This window comes from Salvelinus alpinus, chromosome 9 (genome assembly GCF_045679555.1).
Source record: "Salvelinus alpinus chromosome 9, SLU_Salpinus.1, whole genome shotgun sequence".
Taxonomy (NCBI): Eukaryota; Metazoa; Chordata; class Actinopteri; order Salmoniformes; family Salmonidae; genus Salvelinus; species Salvelinus alpinus.
Window position 1 is genome coordinate 18,372,480 of NC_092094.1, and position 19,942 is coordinate 18,392,421.

Consider the following 19,942-nt stretch of genomic DNA (forward strand, 5'->3'; position numbering starts at 1 on the left):
AGATAACCTGACTGACAGGGATGAGAAGATTGCACACTGTCCTTAAGATACACTTGAACTTGACATGAGGCAGCCTAGTATGTATATAGGTAGGCTAATAGACGGATTGGTTGTTTTAGCAACAAAACCGATGCGTGCGCAGCTGTGGCAAAACAGACAGGGTTGGCTTAGATTTTTCACAACATGTAAACTATATTTAATATCCAATGTTGATTGAAAACATAAATACGTTTGCATAATAAGCATTTGTTGTCTCTCAAATATGTCATTAGTTTGTTAGCTAGCTAGTGAGTATTTGCCATATTAGCATTGACATGAAATCAGTCAAAACACCTCAAAACAAGACATGGTAACAAGATGAAATTAGCTGAATCGAGTCACTTGCAATACCCCACATAGAGGTTTCTTGTCATTGTTGGTAGCTACTTGGCGATCCAGAATCACAACTCATAGACTTCTGCCTCATTGATGCGTGCACAGCATTTTCGTGACGTTGTCAGCAAACCCATCTATAACCCTGGCCTGTGGCTGGGCTTCTGTCTGCTCTTTACTGACTTAGCACTTTGATGGTAGAGTTGCGTAAGTGCCACTGATGTATTGAAAAATGCCAGTTGGGCGAGGTATGGTATGATGTGCATTTGACGCAGTATGACCCATTTTTAAGGCCCCTGTTTGATAATGAGGCGACACTGCATTTTTTTGATGCAGTGAGACAATTGTCCTTCCTGTCCATTCCTATTCCTTCAAGATCAATTAGTAATCCAGACATGTCCGAAATGGCATGTTTTCCCTGAGGTATCCTGGCAACCAGTCTAGTCTCTAGCAGACCCCATAATCATGTGGGTGGGGCAAGTGCACAGTGTGAAATTCCCACTCTGTCATGATTCTCACAAGGAGAACAAACTTGACTTAATTGTGTTTTTGTGAAGAAATTAAATGTCCAAAGATTCAGTGTTCTGATTTTAAATGAACGTAATACATTTTCCCCTCCAGAGCAGAGCAATTGCAAATGGATGGAAGGAAATTCCAGAAGCTGTAATGAACATTTGTGGTGAGTAAGACTCATTTTGTGCCTTGCTTTCTCAGGAATTTTTCCTGAATACATTTGAATGATCCTTTCTCCAAATAGGTCAAAGTACAAAGTAAACTGTACAGCTTGAGATTTACAGTCTAGCTCTAATTCATGTTTCTGTTTCAGATTATCTAATGGCAGACCAAAGAATGGACATTACCTCTACGATGAATGAGTTCATGTCCCCCAGCTCCACCGAGCTGATCAGCAGCTCCATCAACACCCAAGGCATGGACTACACCCGCAAGAGGAAGGGCAGCACCTCCGACTACCAGTAAGCACCTACCGTAACCATCGTCAAATCATTGTGGCCTTGCACTCAGTCACCTTAGTCTCCCACCAGTCAGTGCTGAAGATGATGGGTTCACTGAGTTCTACATTTAAGATGTAGTAATTAACGCTCCGACTTTGCTAGCCTTAGATAGTTATGGGGAAATTTGCACATCCATTAATAACCTTAAAAAAAATGGTATTGTGCTATATTGACTCATTTGTAAGTCTACACAGTAATTTTCCTGCCATCTGTTACTGATCCACAGTCATCTGACAACAGAATGATTTATGCGTTATTTTGTTTCTTTACAGAATTGATGGATTTTCTTTCGAGTAAGTATGAAACAGTGTCTAATATTTTACCTTTGTCTGTTAGGCTTACCTTCTTTTTTTGAGGGGGGACACTGAATAGTGTAGTGCAAATGGATAGTAGGAAACTGTTAAACATTATTCGTAATCTAATGTGGTTCAGTAAAACTAATGGCATCTGATTATCTTCCACAGCGAGAGCAGTATGGATACAGACAAGGATAAGCTTAGGTAAGAGTTTTGGCAGCAAAAAGCATGAATTACAGTATAAAGAAAAGCTTAGTTTTGCCATGTTATTGGTTATAAATTGTACAGGGGAGACAGATGTTGGGTTAAGATAGTGGTTTCACTGCAAAATTGAGTAGGTGTTAAATCTATTTTCATAAGATTTGCATGGTGAGACAATGGTAACATTGTGGAGGGTTATATACACTGTGTACAAAACATTAGAAACACCTTCCTAATATTGAGTTGCATCTCCTTTTACTCTCAGAACAGCCTCAGTTTGTCGGGTCAGGGACTCTACAAGGTTTTTAAATGTTTATTTAACTAGGCAAGTCAGTTAAGAACAAATTCTTATTTTACCCCGGTCAAACCCTCCCTTAACCCAGATGATGCTGGGCCAATTGTGCGCCACCCTTTGGGACTCCCGATCACGGCCGGTTGTCATACAGCCTGGGATCGAACCAGGGTCTGTTGTGAAGCCTCTAGCACTGAGATGCAGTGCCTTAAACAGCTGCGCCACTCGAGATAGGTGTCAAGCGTTCCACAGGGATGCTGGCCCATGTTGACGCCAATGCTTCCCACAGTTGTCTTTGGCTGGATGTCCTTTGGGTGGTGGACCATTCTTGATACACACAGGGAACTGTTGAGCATGAAAAACCCAGCAGCTTTGCAGTCCTTGACACACTCAAACCGGTGCACTTTGTACCTACTACCATACTGTACCCTGTTCAAAGGCACTTAAATCTTTTGTCTGGCCCATTCCCCTTCTGAATGGCACACACACAATCCATGTGTCAATTGTCTCGAGGCTTAAAAATCCTTCTTTAACCTGTCTCCTCCCCTTCATCTACACTGATTTGAAGTGGATTTAACAAGTGACATCAATAAGGGATCATAGCTTTCACCTGGTCATTATGTCATGGAAAAAGCAGGTGTTCGTAATGTTTTGTACAATCCACTCAGTGTATGTACCATTACATAACCTGTGTGGAACAGTGGCGAAGTGAAACGTTTTCTACTAAAACGTCTCTCCTTTTTTCCCTTCTTCCAGGGATTGTGGTGATCATCAGGGGCGGATCAAAAATGCCAGGTACCCAGACTCATTCCCGATTCCTAATGTTTCACTTAAAAGTCTCTGTCGGCAATGAATATGCATAGTGTTTCCACTGACCTGGCACGTGGTTAAACTCCAGGATAAAATATATTCTAATCTCTCTTTCCAGGGTGAATTAAATGCTCCTTTTTAATTAGACAGAGAAATCCTTGTGTCCCATCGATGAATAGGCACTTTATATAGTCTATAGATTGTACTGTGTAACAGAAGTACTGGGAGTTGTTCTAACAGTTTGCTTCATGCTACTCTGCCAATAGGGAGGCACACAGTCAGATTGAGAAGAGGCGCAGAGACAAGATGAACAGCTTTATAGACGAGCTGGCGGCGCTAGTGCCTACTTGCAACGCTATGTCCCGCAAGCTGGACAAACTCACAGTCCTACGCATGGCTGTCCAGCATATGAAGACATTACGAGGTGAGATACAGACAAAGCGACTGCAGGCAAATTATCATTGGACATCATAGAGATTGTAACTTGATCATTAAATAATTAAAATACCACTTTTTCTGTTTCTGTACAGGCGCAGCGAACCCATACACAGAGGCGAACTACAAGCCGTCTTTCCTGTCCGATGATGAATTGAAACACTTAATATTGAGGGTAGGTTCAAGCACTCGCCTGGTTCACCAACTACTTCTCTGATCGAGTTCAGTGTGTCAAATCGGAGGGTCTGTTGTCCGGGCCTCTGGCAGTCTCTATGGGGGTGCCACAGGGTTCAATTCTTGGACCGACTCTCTTCTCTGTATACATCAATGATGTCGCTCTTGCTGCTGGTGATTCTCTGATCCACCTCTACGCAGACGACACTATTCTGTATACTTCTGGCCCTTCTTTTGACACTGTGTTAACAACCCTCCAGGCGAGCTTCAATGCCATACAACTCTCCTTCCGTGGCCTCCAATTGCTCTTAAATACAAGTAAAACTAAATGCATGCTCTTCAACCGATCGCTGCCTGCACCTGCCCGCCTGTCCAACATCACTACTCTGGACGGCTCTGACTTAGAATATGTGGACAACTACAAATACCTAGGTGTCTGGTTAGACTGTAAACTCTCCTTCCAGACTCCTTCCAGACAATCCAAAGTTAAATCTAGAATTGGCTTCCTATTCCGCAACAAAGCATCCTTCACTCATGCTGCCAAACATACCCTTGTAAAACTGACCATCCTACCAATCCTCGACTTCGGTGATGTCATTTACAAAATAGCCTCCAAAACCCTACTCATTAAATTGGATGCAGTCTATCACAGTGCCATCCGTTTTGTCACCAAAGCCCCATATACTACCCACCACTGCGACCTGTACACTCTCGTTGGCTGGCCCTCGCTTCATACTCGTCGCCAAACCCACTGGCTCCAGGTCATCTACAAGACCCTGCTAGGTAAAGTCCCCCCTTATCTCAGCTCGCTGGTCACCATAGCAGCACCTACCTGTAGCACGCGCTCCAGCAGGTATATCTCTCTGGTCACCCCCAAAACCAATTCTTCCTTTGGCCGCCTCTCCTTCCAGTTCTCTGCTGCCAATGACTGGAACGAACTACAAAAATCTCTGAAACTGGAAACACTTATCTCCCTCACTAGCTTTAGCACCAGCTGTCAGAGCAGCTCATAGATTACTGCACCTGTACATAGCCCATCTATAATTTAGCTACCTCTTTACCTACTGTATTTATTTATTTATTTTGCTCCTTTGCACCCCATTATTTCTATCTCTACTTTACACTTTCTTCCACTGCAAACCAACCATTCCAGTGTTTTTTTTTTTTTTTACTTGCTATATTGTATTTACTTCGCCACCATGGCCTTTTTATATTTTTATTTATTTATATACATATTTTGTTTGCCTTCACCTCCCTTATCTCACCTCACTTGCTCACATTGTATATAGACTTATTTTTCACTGTATTATTGACTGTATGTTTGTTTTACTCCATGTGTAACTATGTGTTGTTGTATGTGTCGAACTGCTTTGCTTTATCTTGGCCAGGTCGCAATTGTAAATGAGAACGTGTTCTCAATTTGCCTACCTGGTTAAATAAAGGTGAAATAAAAATTAAAAAAACTCCTAACTCCTTTCTGCTAAGTTGCTCTCTGGGTAAGCCTGATGACACAAACCTCATTATTTTAGGCTGCTGATGGCTTTCTGTTTGTCGTCGGATGCGATCGTGGGAAGATCCTCTTCGTCTCTGAGTCTGTTTACAAGATCCTCAACTATAGCCAGGTATGTCTACATTCCTGTCCAATGTCCTACTGTTATACTATATTTTCAGTTGTACTATGTCAGACCATATCTGAGCTCACAAATGTTCATTTCCAGTCAATCCCTCTCTCCCCAGAACGACCTAATTGGCCAGAGTCTTTTTGATTACCTGCATCCTAAAGACATCGCCAAAGTCAAGGAGCAACTGTCGTCATCGGATACAGCACCCCGGGAGCGACTCATCGACGCCAAAAGTAAACTCCCTCCTGGGGGGGAGTCTTAAATACATTATTAATGCTTCATGTCTTAGTAGATACTGAATGTAAATACTGCTTTATGCCTTATGTAAATAATATTGTGAATTGTTTTTAGATACTACTGCACTGTTACATACTACTGCACTGTTGGCGCTAGGAACACAAGCATTTCGCTACACCCGCAATAACATCTTCTAAATATGTGTATGTGACCAATACAATGTGATTTGATTTGATGCCAGTTGCCAAAATACTGGCAGTTTACCTGCTATATTATGTGTGTAAACAGCATGATTTATGGTGCACCGTAAATGTATAGACCATGTACGAGTACCTTATAAGAGTAGAATGCTTTTAACATTGTATGCAAGTTATTTCTAAAGCTATTGTGGATGATTAGCCCACAATGTTCAGCAGTGGTCTTATACGATTTGATTGTTCTCCCTCAGCTGGCCTGCCAGTGAAGACTGACATTACCCCTGGGCCGTCTAGACTGTGCTCCGGAGCCAGACGTTCTTTCTTCTGCCGGATGAAATGTAACCGGCCCTACGTCAAAACGGAGGACAAGGACTTCCCCTCCACCTGCTCAAAAAAGAAAGGTTCCTATCTCAAGATCTAGGCCTCCTTCCCTGCTATCTTTACTTTGTTTACTCAGAAACCTGGCATCACAGATCATTAGCATCATGCTAGCATTACAATGAGAGCACAGGATGTATGCTACTGTGTACCAAATGGCTAATAAACAATATGCTTATTGTTGAACTTAAATATGATTATTTTTTATTTCACCTTTATTTAACCAGGTAGGCTAGTTGAGAACAAGTTCTCATTTACAACTGCGACCTGGCCAAGATAAAGCAAAGCAGTGCGACACAAACAACAACACAAAGTTACACATGGAATAAACAAACATAGTCAATAACACAATAGGAAGAGAAAAAAAGGCCGTAGTGCAGCCAAGAAATATTGATGTGCTGCGATTTAAAACCATTGAGTAAGGAAAGCTGCGTAGGTCATGCAAAACAGAATGCAAATCTCCAGTTGGGCTCTCGCTGAATATTCTAGTGCTAATTAATATTTTATCTAGGAAAACATTCTCTCCTTGATTGACCGTTGATTCAGATACAGGCTAGTATTACTTGTTTGCTGGTGGTTTTCTCATTAAATCTGTCATTTAACACTTGACCTTAAGTCATGGCCCACCGATGTAAACCGATGGATAACTTACCATTGTGTGGGAGGGAATATTTTTTATAGTGGTTATTTTTTACCTTCAGCCGACCGCAAGAGCTTCTGCACGATCCACAGTACTGGCTACCTGAAGAGCTGGCCGCCCACCAAGATGGGTTTAGACGATGACAACGAGCCCGACAACGAGGGCTGTAACCTCAGCTGCCTGGTGGCCATCGGCCGGCTGCACCCCCACATCATCCCCCAGCCCTCACATGAGGACATCCGCGTCAAACCCACTGAATACGTCTCCCGCCATGCCATCGACGGGAAGTTCGTCTTTGTTGACCAGAGGTACGATGATGAAGAGTATGCCTTAATTTTACTATGACATTTTTGGTTTATGATTATATGTGTGCTAGTCATTCATCAAGTTGGCCAATGAAACACACATTTTAGAAGTATGGTTTAAACTAATACTTGAAGAGGCAACAAATCATATGTAAATGCTCATCTTCAACCACCGTTCACCCAAAATAGCCCATCTACACCAGCCTACCTACATGGGCTTGTCAAGGGAGGTTCAGACTCACTATATTTGATGAATTAATCTCCTGCTAACAGCTTGACACCTCACAAGCCATTATTACTCATGATGAAGGGTAATCAAACTTTCATAAAAATGTCAGTGAACTGATTCATGTTCATAGAAAACGCTCCGGTGCCATTTTTAAAGACTTGTCAAAAACAATTAGAAAAGCACAGAGTTTCTTATCTATCTTCTCTATTCAGGGCCACAGCCATTCTTGCGTACTTACCCCAGGAGCTTCTAGGCACCTCCTTCTACGAGTATTTTCATCAGGATGATATTGGCCACCTGGCAGAATGTCACAGACAAGGTATGGGATCAACTGTCCGGCACGACACATTACTTTGTGATTTACATCTTACTATATTTAGTCACCACATTTTGTTTTCTGAACTTGCATCCTGGGTATCTTGTTTCACAGTGCTGCAGATGAGAGAAAAGATCAACACAAACTGTTACAAGTTCAAGATTAAAGATGGCTCCTTCATCACGCTGAGAAGCTGCTGGTTTAGTTTCATGAATCCCTGGACCAAAGAGGTGGAGTACATTGTCTCCACAAACACAGTGGTCTCGTAAGTCGCCCTTCTCTCTCTATCCTAGCTATGATGTTTACATGGGAAGGAATACTGTACATATTTGAAGTGGTGCTTCATTGATTGTTGTAGAGCTAACTGGTAGTGTTTATTCAGTGGATGTACTGTTTTAGTACTTGAAACACTGGTCCTGATGTTGCTGTCTGAATGCTTCTCTAGATGCAGTATGCTAGACGGTGCAGACCCCTATCCTCAGTCTGCTGCTTCCCCCACAGCCTCTATGGACAGTGTGCTGACGTCAGAAGGTGACATTGAATGTTGTAAAAGAAAGCATGCTTATGCTTTATTTACTTCCTTGGAACAAGATCTGAGATGTCAGCTGATTCTCTCTGTACACCAACATACAACTATAACGAATAGCTTTCTTTTTGATAATGTAGTGTATCTGTGTTTCAAAATTCTAAAGCATCTGTTGAGATCTCACAACAAGACTCGGTATAGGAGCATTGGACCAAATGTGAAAATGCAATGTTCTCAGTCAGTCCAGGAGCAGGCAATGTGATTGTCATGTGTGTGATTGCAGGTGGAGGGAGACGGGCTATTCAGACGGTGCCAGGCATCCCTGGTGGAACACGGGCAGGTGCCGGCAAGATCGGCCGTATGATCGCAGAGGAGGTGATGGAGATTCAGAGGTGAGAGATGGAGAGAGTTTAGGCAGAAAATGGATGACGCCTTGTTAATAGTTGCAGAACCATTTTAAAACAACACAGAGACCATAAAGCCTCTCGTTCGGTTATAACTTTTCTCTACTCGTCCCCCTGCTCTCAGGTTTCGATACACCCTTCATCAAAAATGTACAGGCTTGCAAATGAATCTGTTCAGTTAGGCTACGTCAGCTGTGATGAATTACCTGGAGCTGAAGGTGTTTTAGATTGTCTCACAGAACCCTGGTGTAATGGTATTGTCTGTTCTTCTCTCTACCAGGACCAGAGGCTCAACACCCTCTAGCTGTGGCTCCAGCCCCCTGAACATCAGCACCCCCCCTCCAGACTGCTCTCCAGGGGGCAAGAGGGTGAGTCTAAGGGAGACTCACAATAAGAACCTCCAATAGAACTGTCTGGCACAAGAAATTGATACTTTGCTCGCATCGCTGATTGGATGTTGTGCTGATCCAGTATTGTCTGTTGAGTACTTGAAGTCAGGCATCTGTCCTGTGGCTGAAAGCTGGTCTTCTATCTAGACCACCACTGACCTATTTGTTCTTGCAGATTCAAAATGGTGGGACACCAGACCTTCCGTCGGCAGGAACGCTACCAGGAGGACCTGACTCCATTGGATACCCATACTCCAACCAGTCCATTATGAGTAAGTAACCATGCCCACCATTTTCAACAAATGTTCCAAACACTAATATTACAAACACTGAATCCTCCCCATTCAAGTAGATGTGTAGTATTTGTGCAGGTAAAAATCTAACCTGTACAGTATCAAAAACCAGTCATGTAACTGACTACAGCGTTTTCCCTCACCACCCCTGTAGGTGACAACTCTCATCTCAGCATTGACATCATGGACGAGCCAGGCTCCAGCAGCCCCAGTAACGATGAGGCAGCCATGGCTGTGATAATGAGTCTCCTGGAGGCTGACGCAGGCCTTGGGGGCCCCGTGGACTTTAGTGACTTACCCTGGCCCTTGTGATGACGGCCCAAGAGGAACGAGGCATAGCAGGGCTGTTGGAACTCTTGGGCTAAGGCCCACAGAATTATGTCAAAACCCTGAATTGATGTGCAGTGGCATCATCAGGAACCATGGCACTGTGGGACTTATTGGAGCCGAGACCTCCATGTTGGGACTGGGACAGGTCATTTCAAAGTATACCTGTAGGTGCCCTCCCTAGCTTGCTGCTGGACATTCTTCCATTGACCTTCGCCACAGGATAATTCAGCATTTTTCAATGGCTATTTTCCTGCATTATCCTACCAGGGATTTCTATTGAAAACCTGTTTGTGTTTTGATGTTTTTACACTACAGTACACATTGGTTTTCCTTGTTGGATAACCCCATTTGAAAATGTTATCAAATCTTTAAATAGTATCATGTAAAAAATACTTTATGCTAAATATATGGTGTGTGTATTGTATCAGCAGTGAAATATTGTGTCAGCAGTTAAATATTTTTTATTAAAAGTTTGTTTTGTATCTCTTTCCAGAAGACTTTGAGCTATAAACAGAATTTGATGCAGTATGTTATTGACGCTAATGAATAAATTGTATCCATATTTACAATGTTCAAATGTCACTCTCATACTATCAGAAGCATTCTGAACATGAATCCGAGGGTGGGTGAGTGAATCATTCAGGGAATTGCGTGTAACGGAAGCAATTCAATTAATTTATTTCACAGATTTCCTCCATTGAGCCTATTGGTGCAACGCTGGGATATTTTTATCATGTTGCCATCCAGTGGCAGAAATTCAGTCAGTCAGAGATAACAGGACTGCATTGCTAATGTGGTGGTGAGGAGAAACACCTGGAAAGACAAACTGAGCTGATGGAAGCCAGTTAGTAACATCCGCACACAAGGATTTTAGGTCATATTTGAATATTAAAAGAGCAATATAACAGTTACTGGTTTTAAATCATTTGAATTAATGAGGAATATGTTACAGCCTTAAGATTAAGGAATCTGGCTTTGGAGGACAGGACACATTTTCCTACATTGAGAATTATTAGAGAACCTTGCATTCAATAAAGGTATGTCCCCACTGCTAGATACCTTGACATCCAGCAGCTGCTGACCATCACCACAGTAGCTGTTGACCACTTAAAGGCCCAGTGCAGTCAAATGTGATTTCTGTGTTTTATATAGGTTGGAATAATACTGTGAAAATGATAATACCCTTTTAGTGTAAGAGCTGTTAAGAAAGACCGCCTGACATTTTGGCCTGTTTTTGTTGGGATGGCATTGTGGCCTGCCTGGTGTCATCACCAGGCGGCAAATTAGTTAGACCAATAAGAGTTCCAAACCTCTGCCAAGAACAGTTTTCAGTTTTTCCCTTCCAACACAGACCACTCTCAGCAAAACTTATTGCTTGAGAAATAGCTCTTTGCTAAGAAGCGGTTTCTTTAATTGAAAACAATCACAATAAGGTACTTAGTTATCCACAAAAAATTTGATATGGAGATAAAAACAGCTACACTGGACCTTTTAAGTTCAGTATACAAGCTATTGATGACTGAGTCAGCTGATAAGGTGCGACTATGTTAGGCTTGCTCTCCAGTTTCAAGTGTTGGACCATATTGGATCTTTACGCTCCATTGACTAAGTAGGAGTGGCTAATGAACAACATGTCAGCTTAGCATGGGTCCTCTACAGCACAAGCAGACATTGCGAATATATAGCAATGTGATAAGAAAAATTGACAATTAAATAATATATTATACGCATTGACAAATTGGGATACGATTCTCAATCAAACTGATGGAGTCATGAATGATGAAAGTGAGATGAATACAAATGTATTTATTCTGAGACCAAAGCATCACAGCGAGGCTTCTCTGGTGGTGGAGTACCTATAGTAAGATTCTAAATCCGCACCGCCATACCACATCACCAGGGGCAGGGGAAGTGGAGAAAACCAATCCCTTTAGGAACTACTGTACTGTAACTACACAGCAGCACCACACACACACCTCATCACATGAGGACCCACAGACAAGTTTATTGTGATATAATCTGCTTTTTCCCCCCTTCAAAATGAAAAGAATACGTCAAATATTCTTAATAAAAATAAATCTCCTTTGGTTAGTTAAAAAAACAGTGCAGACAGTGCAATGAGGCAATCGTTTACTGTGTGCTTTGCTTCTCCTTCCTTGGCTATTGACAGTATATACCAGTTATCTTTTGAGGCTTGTAAAGGCAATGTGGTTTCTGCTGCCCAACTTGCTTGTCACTACAGTGCTCTGTGGAGGGAGAAGAGGGGGGAGTGGAGAGGGACGGGGGCCCAGTCTCAGACAGCCGGTGAGGGGGCTTCTGGGTCTGGCTCGTAGTGATAACTTGGCTGAGGCTGGATGTCCAGTTCATCCACCTGAGGACCAGGGTGCATGTTGACCAGCTGGTCCTGGGGAATGTCTGCAGCGGCAGCTGCCAGGTTGGTGATGGACTTGCTCTTCACACACTGGAAGTCAACATGGCGACTCTTGCCCTCCTCCTTCTCCCAGGACATGCGGATGAAGGGCCTCTGGACGTAGTTGTAGATTACCTCTGGCCGGCTGCCGGGACGTTTCTTCACCTTCTCCTTGTAGGTGGGGTAACCTGGGAGGATAAAAACAGAAATGTTGGTTTGGGAGTTAGTGACATTTACGTTTTCTGTTCAAATACTTCTCATCTATTAAACAAAAATTGTTTAATGATTGTTTAATGTTGTATTAGAAGTATATTTATACAAAAAGTGTGGTCTTCAATATTTTTTACCCAGTTGGGGTAACCCTTTAGGCTATATTGAGTTGCTCTTATACCTGCAATAACACGTTTATTACTCTACTAGTAACAACATTGTCACATGCTGTAACATAGTAATAGGGCCTGTTAGTATTACATACTAATAATGGATGAGTGATTCTGGTAATTACAGGATTACTATGTAGGCTTAAGAGTAACTAGTGTTACTCTTAAGTGTTATCAGAAATTGTATAGACATGAAAGTAAAACTTCTTGATTGACATTATGTGCAACAAGGAACAAGGCAGTTTAGTGATGATCCACCATACCTTCAATTCCTAGTCTGATTTTCTTAAGTCCTCTTTCTTTTAATACTGATTTGGCAACGTCACGATTCTCTATGTACTTGAAGAATCTGTACAGTTTTGTGCTGTATATAACTGTAAAGAAAAAAGAAAAAGTATTATTGTTTATATAATTAAATGTCATACATATTCTAAGTAAAATAACACAGGCATTCAGCAATACAGATAAAGCAGGTGAACCAGTGCACTCAAAGTCTATTTCCTGTGTTTTGTATCATATTTGTACAACAGCTGATGAAACACTTGTTTATTTTTTACCACTTTAATGAAAAACTATTACAGTAAGTAACTTGTTACCCAGAACTAATGCACTGGGCCTTTAACATGTCATCCCAGTCAATTATAATCTCCGGCAATTATTTTCGCAGCGATACAAACCACTCATGGGTGACTTGATGAAATGGCTTGCTTGTAAACTACTATATCTCAGAATGACCTGACTCACTCTGAGAATACTCCTCTCCCATCTGCGGAGGGTACTCCTCGTCCCAGTCCACCACGTCGTCGTCAGTCAGGACCACTACGTGACACTCCCTCTCTCCGTTCTGGGCGCTGGCCACCATCAGAGGCAGCACCATCTCCTCTAAGTAAAACTCAAACTGACGCCTCGCCCCATCGTTGGACAGCTCGTGCATGAGTGCACCTGGAAAATAGGAGCAGGTGGAGTGAGACAACCAAACTTAGTTTATATTTCAGGGTGAGAACTACACTCAAGCATGCACGCGACACACACACTCAAGCATGCACGCGACACACACACACACACACACACACACACACACACACACACACACGAGGAAAACTAGACACATCCACATTTAAAACAATGTCAATCAATAGCCCACATTGTGGAAACTCTGCAATCATCTGACATGCATCAAACCTGTAAGCTAATACTGACTTAGTTTCAGAGCTGTGACACCTACTCACCCACAACATGTCAACACCTCCACAACACCAAACACACAGCAGGCTAAATAAACCTAGCATCTAATACAGAACAATGATATGGAATGAAATATTACATGTCTATTATCATGTCATTATAATGAGAAAAAGAGGGCCTGATGGCATATAGCTATATACACTCACTGAGGTCTCTACACTTGATGGTGCTGTAGTCGAAGGAGATGCAGAGGTAGTCACATGCTTCTCTCAGCTCGGGAATGGAGATACCATCAGGACAGCGGATTATCCCAGACTTGTAGTAATCCTGCCATTTAAAAGTCACACAGGAAAAACCAACAGGCAGCCATCACGGAGGCTGCTCTGCGCACACACAGAACAGAGCCTTCAGACAACAGCAAATGGCAGTGACGTCACTGTCTTCCTACCACCCCCACAGACCCATTTACAGCCAGAGAAACATGGAGATCATTCAAGTATAACACTGAAAAGAAAATGGATGGAGGCTGCAGCAGCAACGCTGGGCTATTCACAAGATAGTGCCTGAAACGGCTGTTAGCTTACTCTGTGCCCTGAATGCTAACGCTGCCAGCCATATTTTTCCTCTCTCCCTGCTGTTTTAGTCGGGTCGCCTTTGGCAGTAGAGCTCTTCACATGCCGAGCACAGATCTGTACAACGAGACTGTTCAATACTGACAATCCAAGATAAGCCTTGAAATCAAACAAAGAAGTGCATTCAGCATGTTCTTGAGTCCCGACTATCCACATTAGCCTCTCTCCCCCATACAAATAGGCATAGAGATGCAAAATTGATACACGCTGACATGGTAGAACAACATACAGCCTGTGAGTCACACAGAAAGCTGCTCTTGAGCCTGAAATAACATCCAGAAACCCTATGATACACACACAAACATATGCCATTACCTGGTTGTTCTCCTCCCCTGTGTCTCTGGAGAGTTAAGTGGAACAGCGGGGCGAACAAACACAAAAATGAAAGCACTAACATGTTGTACAGCATTAGTATCTCTGATCCCGGTCAATGTGCCTTATGTAACACTGATTATTTGCCCTGCATTTCCACACTTCCGCAAAAATACACAATATATCAGACGGACAACCTCAGAGATTGTTTGTGAACAATCTTATTTGTCAAGGTATTACTAGAAAGTAATTGCATACAAATGCACTATAAGCCCTTGAATAATATGGAAATTATGCTGCAATCATATGCAAATAAAATATGTATTGACCCCTATACATTTGGCCACTTCCCAATCTCTGGTAATTGAATAATAAAGGTGCTTGTTTTAGATAGGTCAGAACACTTAATGCCTATTCTTCTTCTTAATAAAATATATAGGGGATGGATAGAAGGATCTGTGAGAGAACGTATTTTCCATTCCAGTCATGAATGACGCATCAGCGTAATCCTTCACTTCGTCAATACCAACCCATCTCTGGGGACATTAGGTGAAACTGTATGTCATTATCAAACCAGAATGAGTCTTACCAGGATAGCTCTAAAAACAGTTGAGCTGATTCCATCTGCCACCTCAAATTCCCCTTTGTCATTGGGCCTGGTAAAATTGTATTCCCTCCCGGATCCAAACATTCTACGAGAGAGGAAAACATTTGGTTTGAAATGAACTAACCCTTTAATTTTCTGTAATATCCCTTTGATAAAATATTTTGCTGTACCTTCCCAGCATGGTGTTGGGCTGAGCAGTGAAGATAGCCGGGTCCACCACGAAGCGGGTGTTGTCCACGATCAGAGTGACCCTCTCAGCCGTCCGCAACGTGCGCGCCCCCTCCTTGGCGTTCTCATAGACGTAGATGAGGTCACAGAGGCCGTGGACGTGTCCGTGGCCCAGGCCCTTACAGTGGGCCTCTTTGCTGAACAGGTTGCTGCTGCTCACTGCGATGCAACTGGGCCCCACCGACATCATGGCCCTGGGCGGCCGAGGGCTTGACGACCTGGAGGAAGAACCACCCTCGCCCCGCTCACGATCTGGAAGAGACAAACAGACAGAGTACCATAGGTAAGGCGCTAACACTGCGGTCTCATCACACTGTTGCTGGTTGCCATAAGGATGAAAAAAGGCATTGAAAGCTTTCGCAAGAGCCAAAATGCTTTCCTTTCAATGCTTGATTATTCAACTGTTACTGTAGCAATTTAAACATCATTCAGTTCGGTCATTGGCTTAATTCCCAGAGTGGGTCCAGACTGAGTAGCAGTCGTATGACTACCGTGGCTCCGCCTCTGGGTGAGGCTTTAAGGAGATTTCTACGTGATGAAACCACTTCAGACACTGATTTTGTGTAGTTAGAAAGGGCCTCAATCTAACAGCTGGACCTGAGGCATCTGAGACAGCCTTGTTATGTCAGTGTCTCATCACTACACTGTGTGGTTCTGTCGCATAGCAGTAATGGATTACAGAATGAGCAATGGGTACAGCCAGGGTGTTGTTCCAGTGATGGAGATGAAACACTGGGAAGCTACTCACCACTGTTGTGCTGTCGGGTGGGAGAGGTGATGTTTCTGATGCAAGGGGTCAGCTGACTCTCGCCCCTCTCGTGGGAGGAGTCTCGGGAGCGGTCGCTGGAGCGCCGGCGGTCACTGTCCCTGCAGCGGTCGAGGCCTCCGCTGGCGCCATGCAGGTTCATGTTGACTAGGTCGGCCTCCAGTTGTGGGACTGCTGGGAGGCGGGGCTGGGCACTGAGAGAGCAGAAGATCACACACACCCAGTCAGAGATACACACATGAGCACTGAGGGAAAAGTGAACATTTTGCATGCTTCTCTGCAGAGAAAAGTGGGTAAAAGCCTGCAGTAAACTCATGTGAATCCTCTGTGCGAGAGGTAGAATTTTTTTTTGTAGTGCTGACCGCTGCAGAAAGATTGCCAATACAACACTACTGCTTGCTGCCTGCAGCTCGAGCCCTATACTCTGAGAAACACATTAGGGAATGAATCCATGTGAAACAATCCCATTGAACACATACGTTGGACTATTACTCCTCTTGGAGTGGCGTTTGTAAAATCTGAAATATTACACTGATGGAGCAGACTACTCACAATGCCTGAAGTACCAATAATAATTTGTTCTTAACTGACTTGCCTAGTTAAATAAAGGTTAAATAAAATAAAAAATAAATAAAACATTCAAAAATAATATGTATTTCCCATTGAAGCATTTAAACGTAAAACTCTACTGTCTGTTGCAGAAGAGCCTTTCTCCAGGGAAATTGAGAAACTGGTCATCCCATTGAGACAAGCAGAGACAGAAGCAGGAAGCATTGTTCTGTTATCTGCAGCAGCCTCTTTACCTCTGAAACCGCTCTCACACCGTCTGGTTTGTCTAGTCTGGCCAGCGTGCCACACAGCAGGTCTCCCTAATAAAGAGCGGCTCCCGCCCCAGGGACGTGATTATGAAATATGATGAGGCTGAAGTGAATGCCCTTGGAGAGAATGGACTAGAGAGAGCAGCACATTGAGGAACTCTCAAAGACAGGAGAGCTTTAAAGAAACTGCTTTATAGTCCCTCCAATGGATGATGTCCGTCCACCTTCTAGTTCCCCATAGAAAACTGTGTCCAGTCAACCATAACAGGGTCTGACATCTGAGTCCACTGCCTCCTCTACTGATGGAGTCCCAGAAAATGAGAAAAATCACAGACCTGGGGGACTGACTGGCTGACTCAGAGCAGCAGAAATCAGTCATTTCACTACACGTGGAGAACAACCAACTTATTACTTCATGCGGCAAAATAAGGCTGAATGTCATGTTATTAAATTTTGTGTCCAAATAATTGCTGTCTATATTTTGGCAGCGGCTGAATGGATGCTAAACAGCGGTCCAGGATGCTAGCTCTCATCATGCAGTATGCAGGTCAGAGCCAGGCAGGCCTGCTCTACAGTATGCGAGTCCCCTGCTCTTTGAGCAGCTTGTCCTCATTACTCCACCAGTATAGAGTACTGCCATGTAAACAAAAACTGAACCAAAAAACAATGAGTAGACTATCCCCAGATGGTGTGTGGACTTTATCCTTTTGAGAAATCTGAATAATATTTTTTTTAATCATTAGGTTGGGGAATGTGATTAAAAGCATTGGACAGCATTGGAGATGTCCGTGAATGTAGGAACAGCACAGGCTGGTTATGGAATGGTGCCCCTATTGCACTCAGCAGCAATTCAGGTCAGCAAACACAGCAGCATCAACCCCTTTAGGCTATCTACTCGACCTATTATCTACAATAGTTTGGCATAATTGGAATTTTTAATATAGGGTAGAATGTCCAACAGGAAGGATTTTTGACCAGATTGTTTAATGTATAAAACAAATCTTCTTCCAGTGCAAGAAGCAGGCAAGTCTAGCACGATCTGCAAACAATGGATCAGTGAGAGCGATAGCGTTCATCTCATCTTTCATGCAGCAATGCAAAGCTATATCCATCCACAAATCAATGGCTCCCGCGATTACCTCACATAGAATCTTGAAAATAGCATTTTTTTCCACGAAATAACTTGGGATGCAAATTGCATGGTTGAATATTATATGACTGTGATAAGAGAGAAAAAATCCACAGATGCACTTGTGTTATAGGCGTCTGCAGCATTGAGTCCCGTTACTTAAATAAAAAGGTCCCATCAATAATTTAGAGCGCTGAGTGCTGACTCTGCTACTTTGATGTTAAACAGAGAAGAATGCGCACTAGTGTCGAGGGTTTAACCCTTTACAAAAAGGTATATAAATAAACCCTATGCGTTCTGATCAGCAAACCAAGAAATGAGACACTTCCCTTTTAAAGACACACGCAGTCTTGCTTTATTTTCTCCTTTCCACATTGCTATTCATTACAATGCGTGGAAAAGCCGCATAAAAAACAAACACATCGAATTAATATTTACAAAATATAGGAAATCAACATATGCCATAAGAAACAGAATGAATAGGATGATGAGCATACCTACCCGTCTGTATCGCACGGCAAATTAAAGACAAAGCAGCACGGGATGAGCTGAGGGATGAAAGCACAAAGGACTTGGGCTCCTCCGAACAATGCAGGCTTGCCAGCCGGTTTAGCATAGTTGGGCATTACTTTCGAACTTCAGCATTATTTCGTAGGCTCCGATTCAACTTTCTAGCTGTGAGAGCACAGCCTGAAAATTCTCTTTCAAAAAGACTCGATCGCACCAATAACAAAAAAAAATAGAGACAGGAGGGCCAGTCATTCAATTCAGACAGGGAGACCCGTAGATATGAATGGCTGTGCGCTTTTTTTCCACGAAATCGAGTCAGACACACACAGAGCAAACCTCCTGACGTAGGCGTAGCCCGACCTCCCCGTCTACTCTCCGGATCATACCTCAGTGGTCCTGATACTGCCCGAGTTGACACGATTCTCCTTAGCAGCATCAAGCAGCATGGCATGGCTGATTAAATAAAATAGCTGGCTTGCGGATGAAGGACATGACAGAGCACCATTTGACCTCTGGACTTGACTTGGCTGTCAACGAATATGCCAATATGTGCTTAAAATGTGTTCTGTTAGTTGATGTTAAATTATGTAATTTGAGCTAGAGATTTTCTTATAACGATTGACTCCCCAGATAAGGGCTATGATTGACAAGAGGTGTGTGGGGATTTTTTGAATAGTCCATCCAGAGATGTAGGACTACAACCATAGATGTATCAAATGATACCCAACACTTTGACACATGGTGCATATTGTGGACTGTTAATCATGTCATTCTCTTGCTTAATAAACACTTCATAACACTATTTTGATATTTGTATTTAATCTATAGGCTACTTTTCATTGTCTGAATTAAAATAATGTATCGAAATATACTTAGCTTCTTATGCCATTATCAAAAAGCCTGTTAATGCATGCAGATGTCAAATTATTGATTCAATCTGTACATGTTTACAATAATTGCAATTTGCAATGCAAGTGTAAGCTAGATTTTCAGTGAGTGTTTAGGTGGAAGAAGAAACATATCAATATGGTTGTCGTCATTGGGCTTAACTGATGGACCTTTGTGCATCTCTTCCACATGAGGAAATAGCCACCAGGGGTAGACAACTAAATACAGCAGTTTTTTTACAGCAATTTTTGTCAGAGTGGCTGGTCGGGGGGCCAAACCCGGACGATGCTGGGCCAGTTGTCTACCACCCTATGGGACTCCCAATCACGTCCGGATGTGATACAGCCTGGGATCAAACCAGGGACTGTAATGACAACTCTTGCACTGAGATGCAGTGCCTTAGACCGCTGCGCCACTCGGGAGCCCAAGCGTATGAAATAAACACTATTATAAACTGGGTGGGTCAAGCCCTGAATGCTGATTGGCTGACAGCCATGGTATATCAGACCGTATACCACGGGTATGACAAAAATAAATTTTTACGGCTCTACTTACGTTGGTAACCAGTTTATAATAGCAATAAGGCACCTCAGGGGTTTGTGATATATGGCCAATACT

At 42.9% G+C, this 19,942-nt stretch overlaps 2 protein-coding genes across 8 annotated transcripts in view; one reads left to right on the forward strand and one right to left on the reverse strand.

The window, feature by feature from the left end:
• LOC139584435 (basic helix-loop-helix ARNT-like protein 1) overlaps positions 1 to 10,030 on the forward strand; it is a 33,669-nt gene extending 23,639 nt beyond the window's left edge. For 4 of the 5 annotated variants that reach the window (XM_071416267.1, XM_071416270.1, XM_071416269.1 and 1 more), the window contains 18 exons: positions 994 to 1,051; positions 1,199 to 1,346; positions 1,658 to 1,678; positions 1,850 to 1,885; positions 2,931 to 2,969; positions 3,251 to 3,408; positions 3,515 to 3,594; positions 5,123 to 5,215; positions 5,331 to 5,448; positions 5,901 to 6,050; positions 6,729 to 6,975; positions 7,414 to 7,520; positions 7,632 to 7,782; positions 7,963 to 8,048; positions 8,327 to 8,435; positions 8,728 to 8,815; positions 9,012 to 9,108; positions 9,284 to 10,030. In XM_071416267.1, coding sequence (XP_071272368.1) covers positions 1,039 to 1,051; positions 1,199 to 1,346; positions 1,658 to 1,678; positions 1,850 to 1,885; positions 2,931 to 2,969; positions 3,251 to 3,408; positions 3,515 to 3,594; positions 5,123 to 5,215; positions 5,331 to 5,448; positions 5,901 to 6,050; positions 6,729 to 6,975; positions 7,414 to 7,520; positions 7,632 to 7,782; positions 7,963 to 8,048; positions 8,327 to 8,435; positions 8,728 to 8,815; positions 9,012 to 9,108; positions 9,284 to 9,441 — 1,899 coding nt within the window. In that variant the 5' untranslated portion in view covers positions 994 to 1,038 and the 3' untranslated portion in view covers positions 9,442 to 10,030. The remainder of the gene's footprint in view (positions 1 to 993; positions 1,052 to 1,198; positions 1,347 to 1,657; positions 1,679 to 1,849; positions 1,886 to 2,930; positions 2,970 to 3,250; positions 3,409 to 3,514; positions 3,595 to 5,122; positions 5,216 to 5,330; positions 5,449 to 5,900; positions 6,051 to 6,728; positions 6,976 to 7,413; positions 7,521 to 7,631; positions 7,783 to 7,962; positions 8,049 to 8,326; positions 8,436 to 8,727; positions 8,816 to 9,011; positions 9,109 to 9,283) is intronic. The other variant, XM_071416272.1, reaches the window with a different exon arrangement.
• Positions 10,031 to 11,245: 1,215 nt separating this feature from the next.
• LOC139584436 (BTB/POZ domain-containing protein 10-like) lies at positions 11,246 to 18,850 on the reverse strand. 3 transcript variants are annotated; one of them, XM_071416274.1, is made up of 8 exons: positions 18,424 to 18,850; positions 15,962 to 16,173; positions 15,156 to 15,465; positions 14,968 to 15,070; positions 13,641 to 13,761; positions 12,994 to 13,191; positions 12,513 to 12,623; positions 11,246 to 12,057 (listed from the first exon to the last, which is right to left on the reverse strand). In XM_071416274.1, the coding sequence occupies exons 1-8, from the start codon at positions 18,540 to 18,542 to the stop codon at positions 11,753 to 11,755; spliced, it is 1,479 nt and encodes a 492-aa protein (XP_071272375.1). In that variant the 5' UTR covers positions 18,543 to 18,850; the 3' UTR covers positions 11,246 to 11,752. The 3 variants fall into 3 exon arrangements, with proteins under 3 accessions (XP_071272375.1, XP_071272374.1, XP_071272376.1); XM_071416273.1 differs by having other exon boundaries at positions 18,428 to 18,848; XM_071416275.1 differs by lacking the exon at positions 18,424 to 18,850 and adding an exon at positions 17,937 to 18,349.
• Between the last annotated feature and the right edge of the window lie 1,092 nt (positions 18,851 to 19,942).

Bases quoted from the DNA above. Each gene is read 5' to 3' on its own strand.
- LOC139584436 (XM_071416273.1), bottom strand. From the start codon at position 18,552: ATGCCCAACTATGCTAAACCGGCTGGCAAGCCTGCATTGTTCGGAGGA. The intron at 16,174-18,427 runs GTAGGTATGCTC...CTGCTCTCTCAG, and splicing joins TTGCCGTGCGATACAGACGG to TGCCCAGCCCCGCCTCCCAG. The intron at 12,058-12,512 runs GTATGGTGGATC...TTATCCTCCCAG, and splicing joins AATCAGACTAGGAATTGAAG to GTTACCCCACCTACAAGGAG.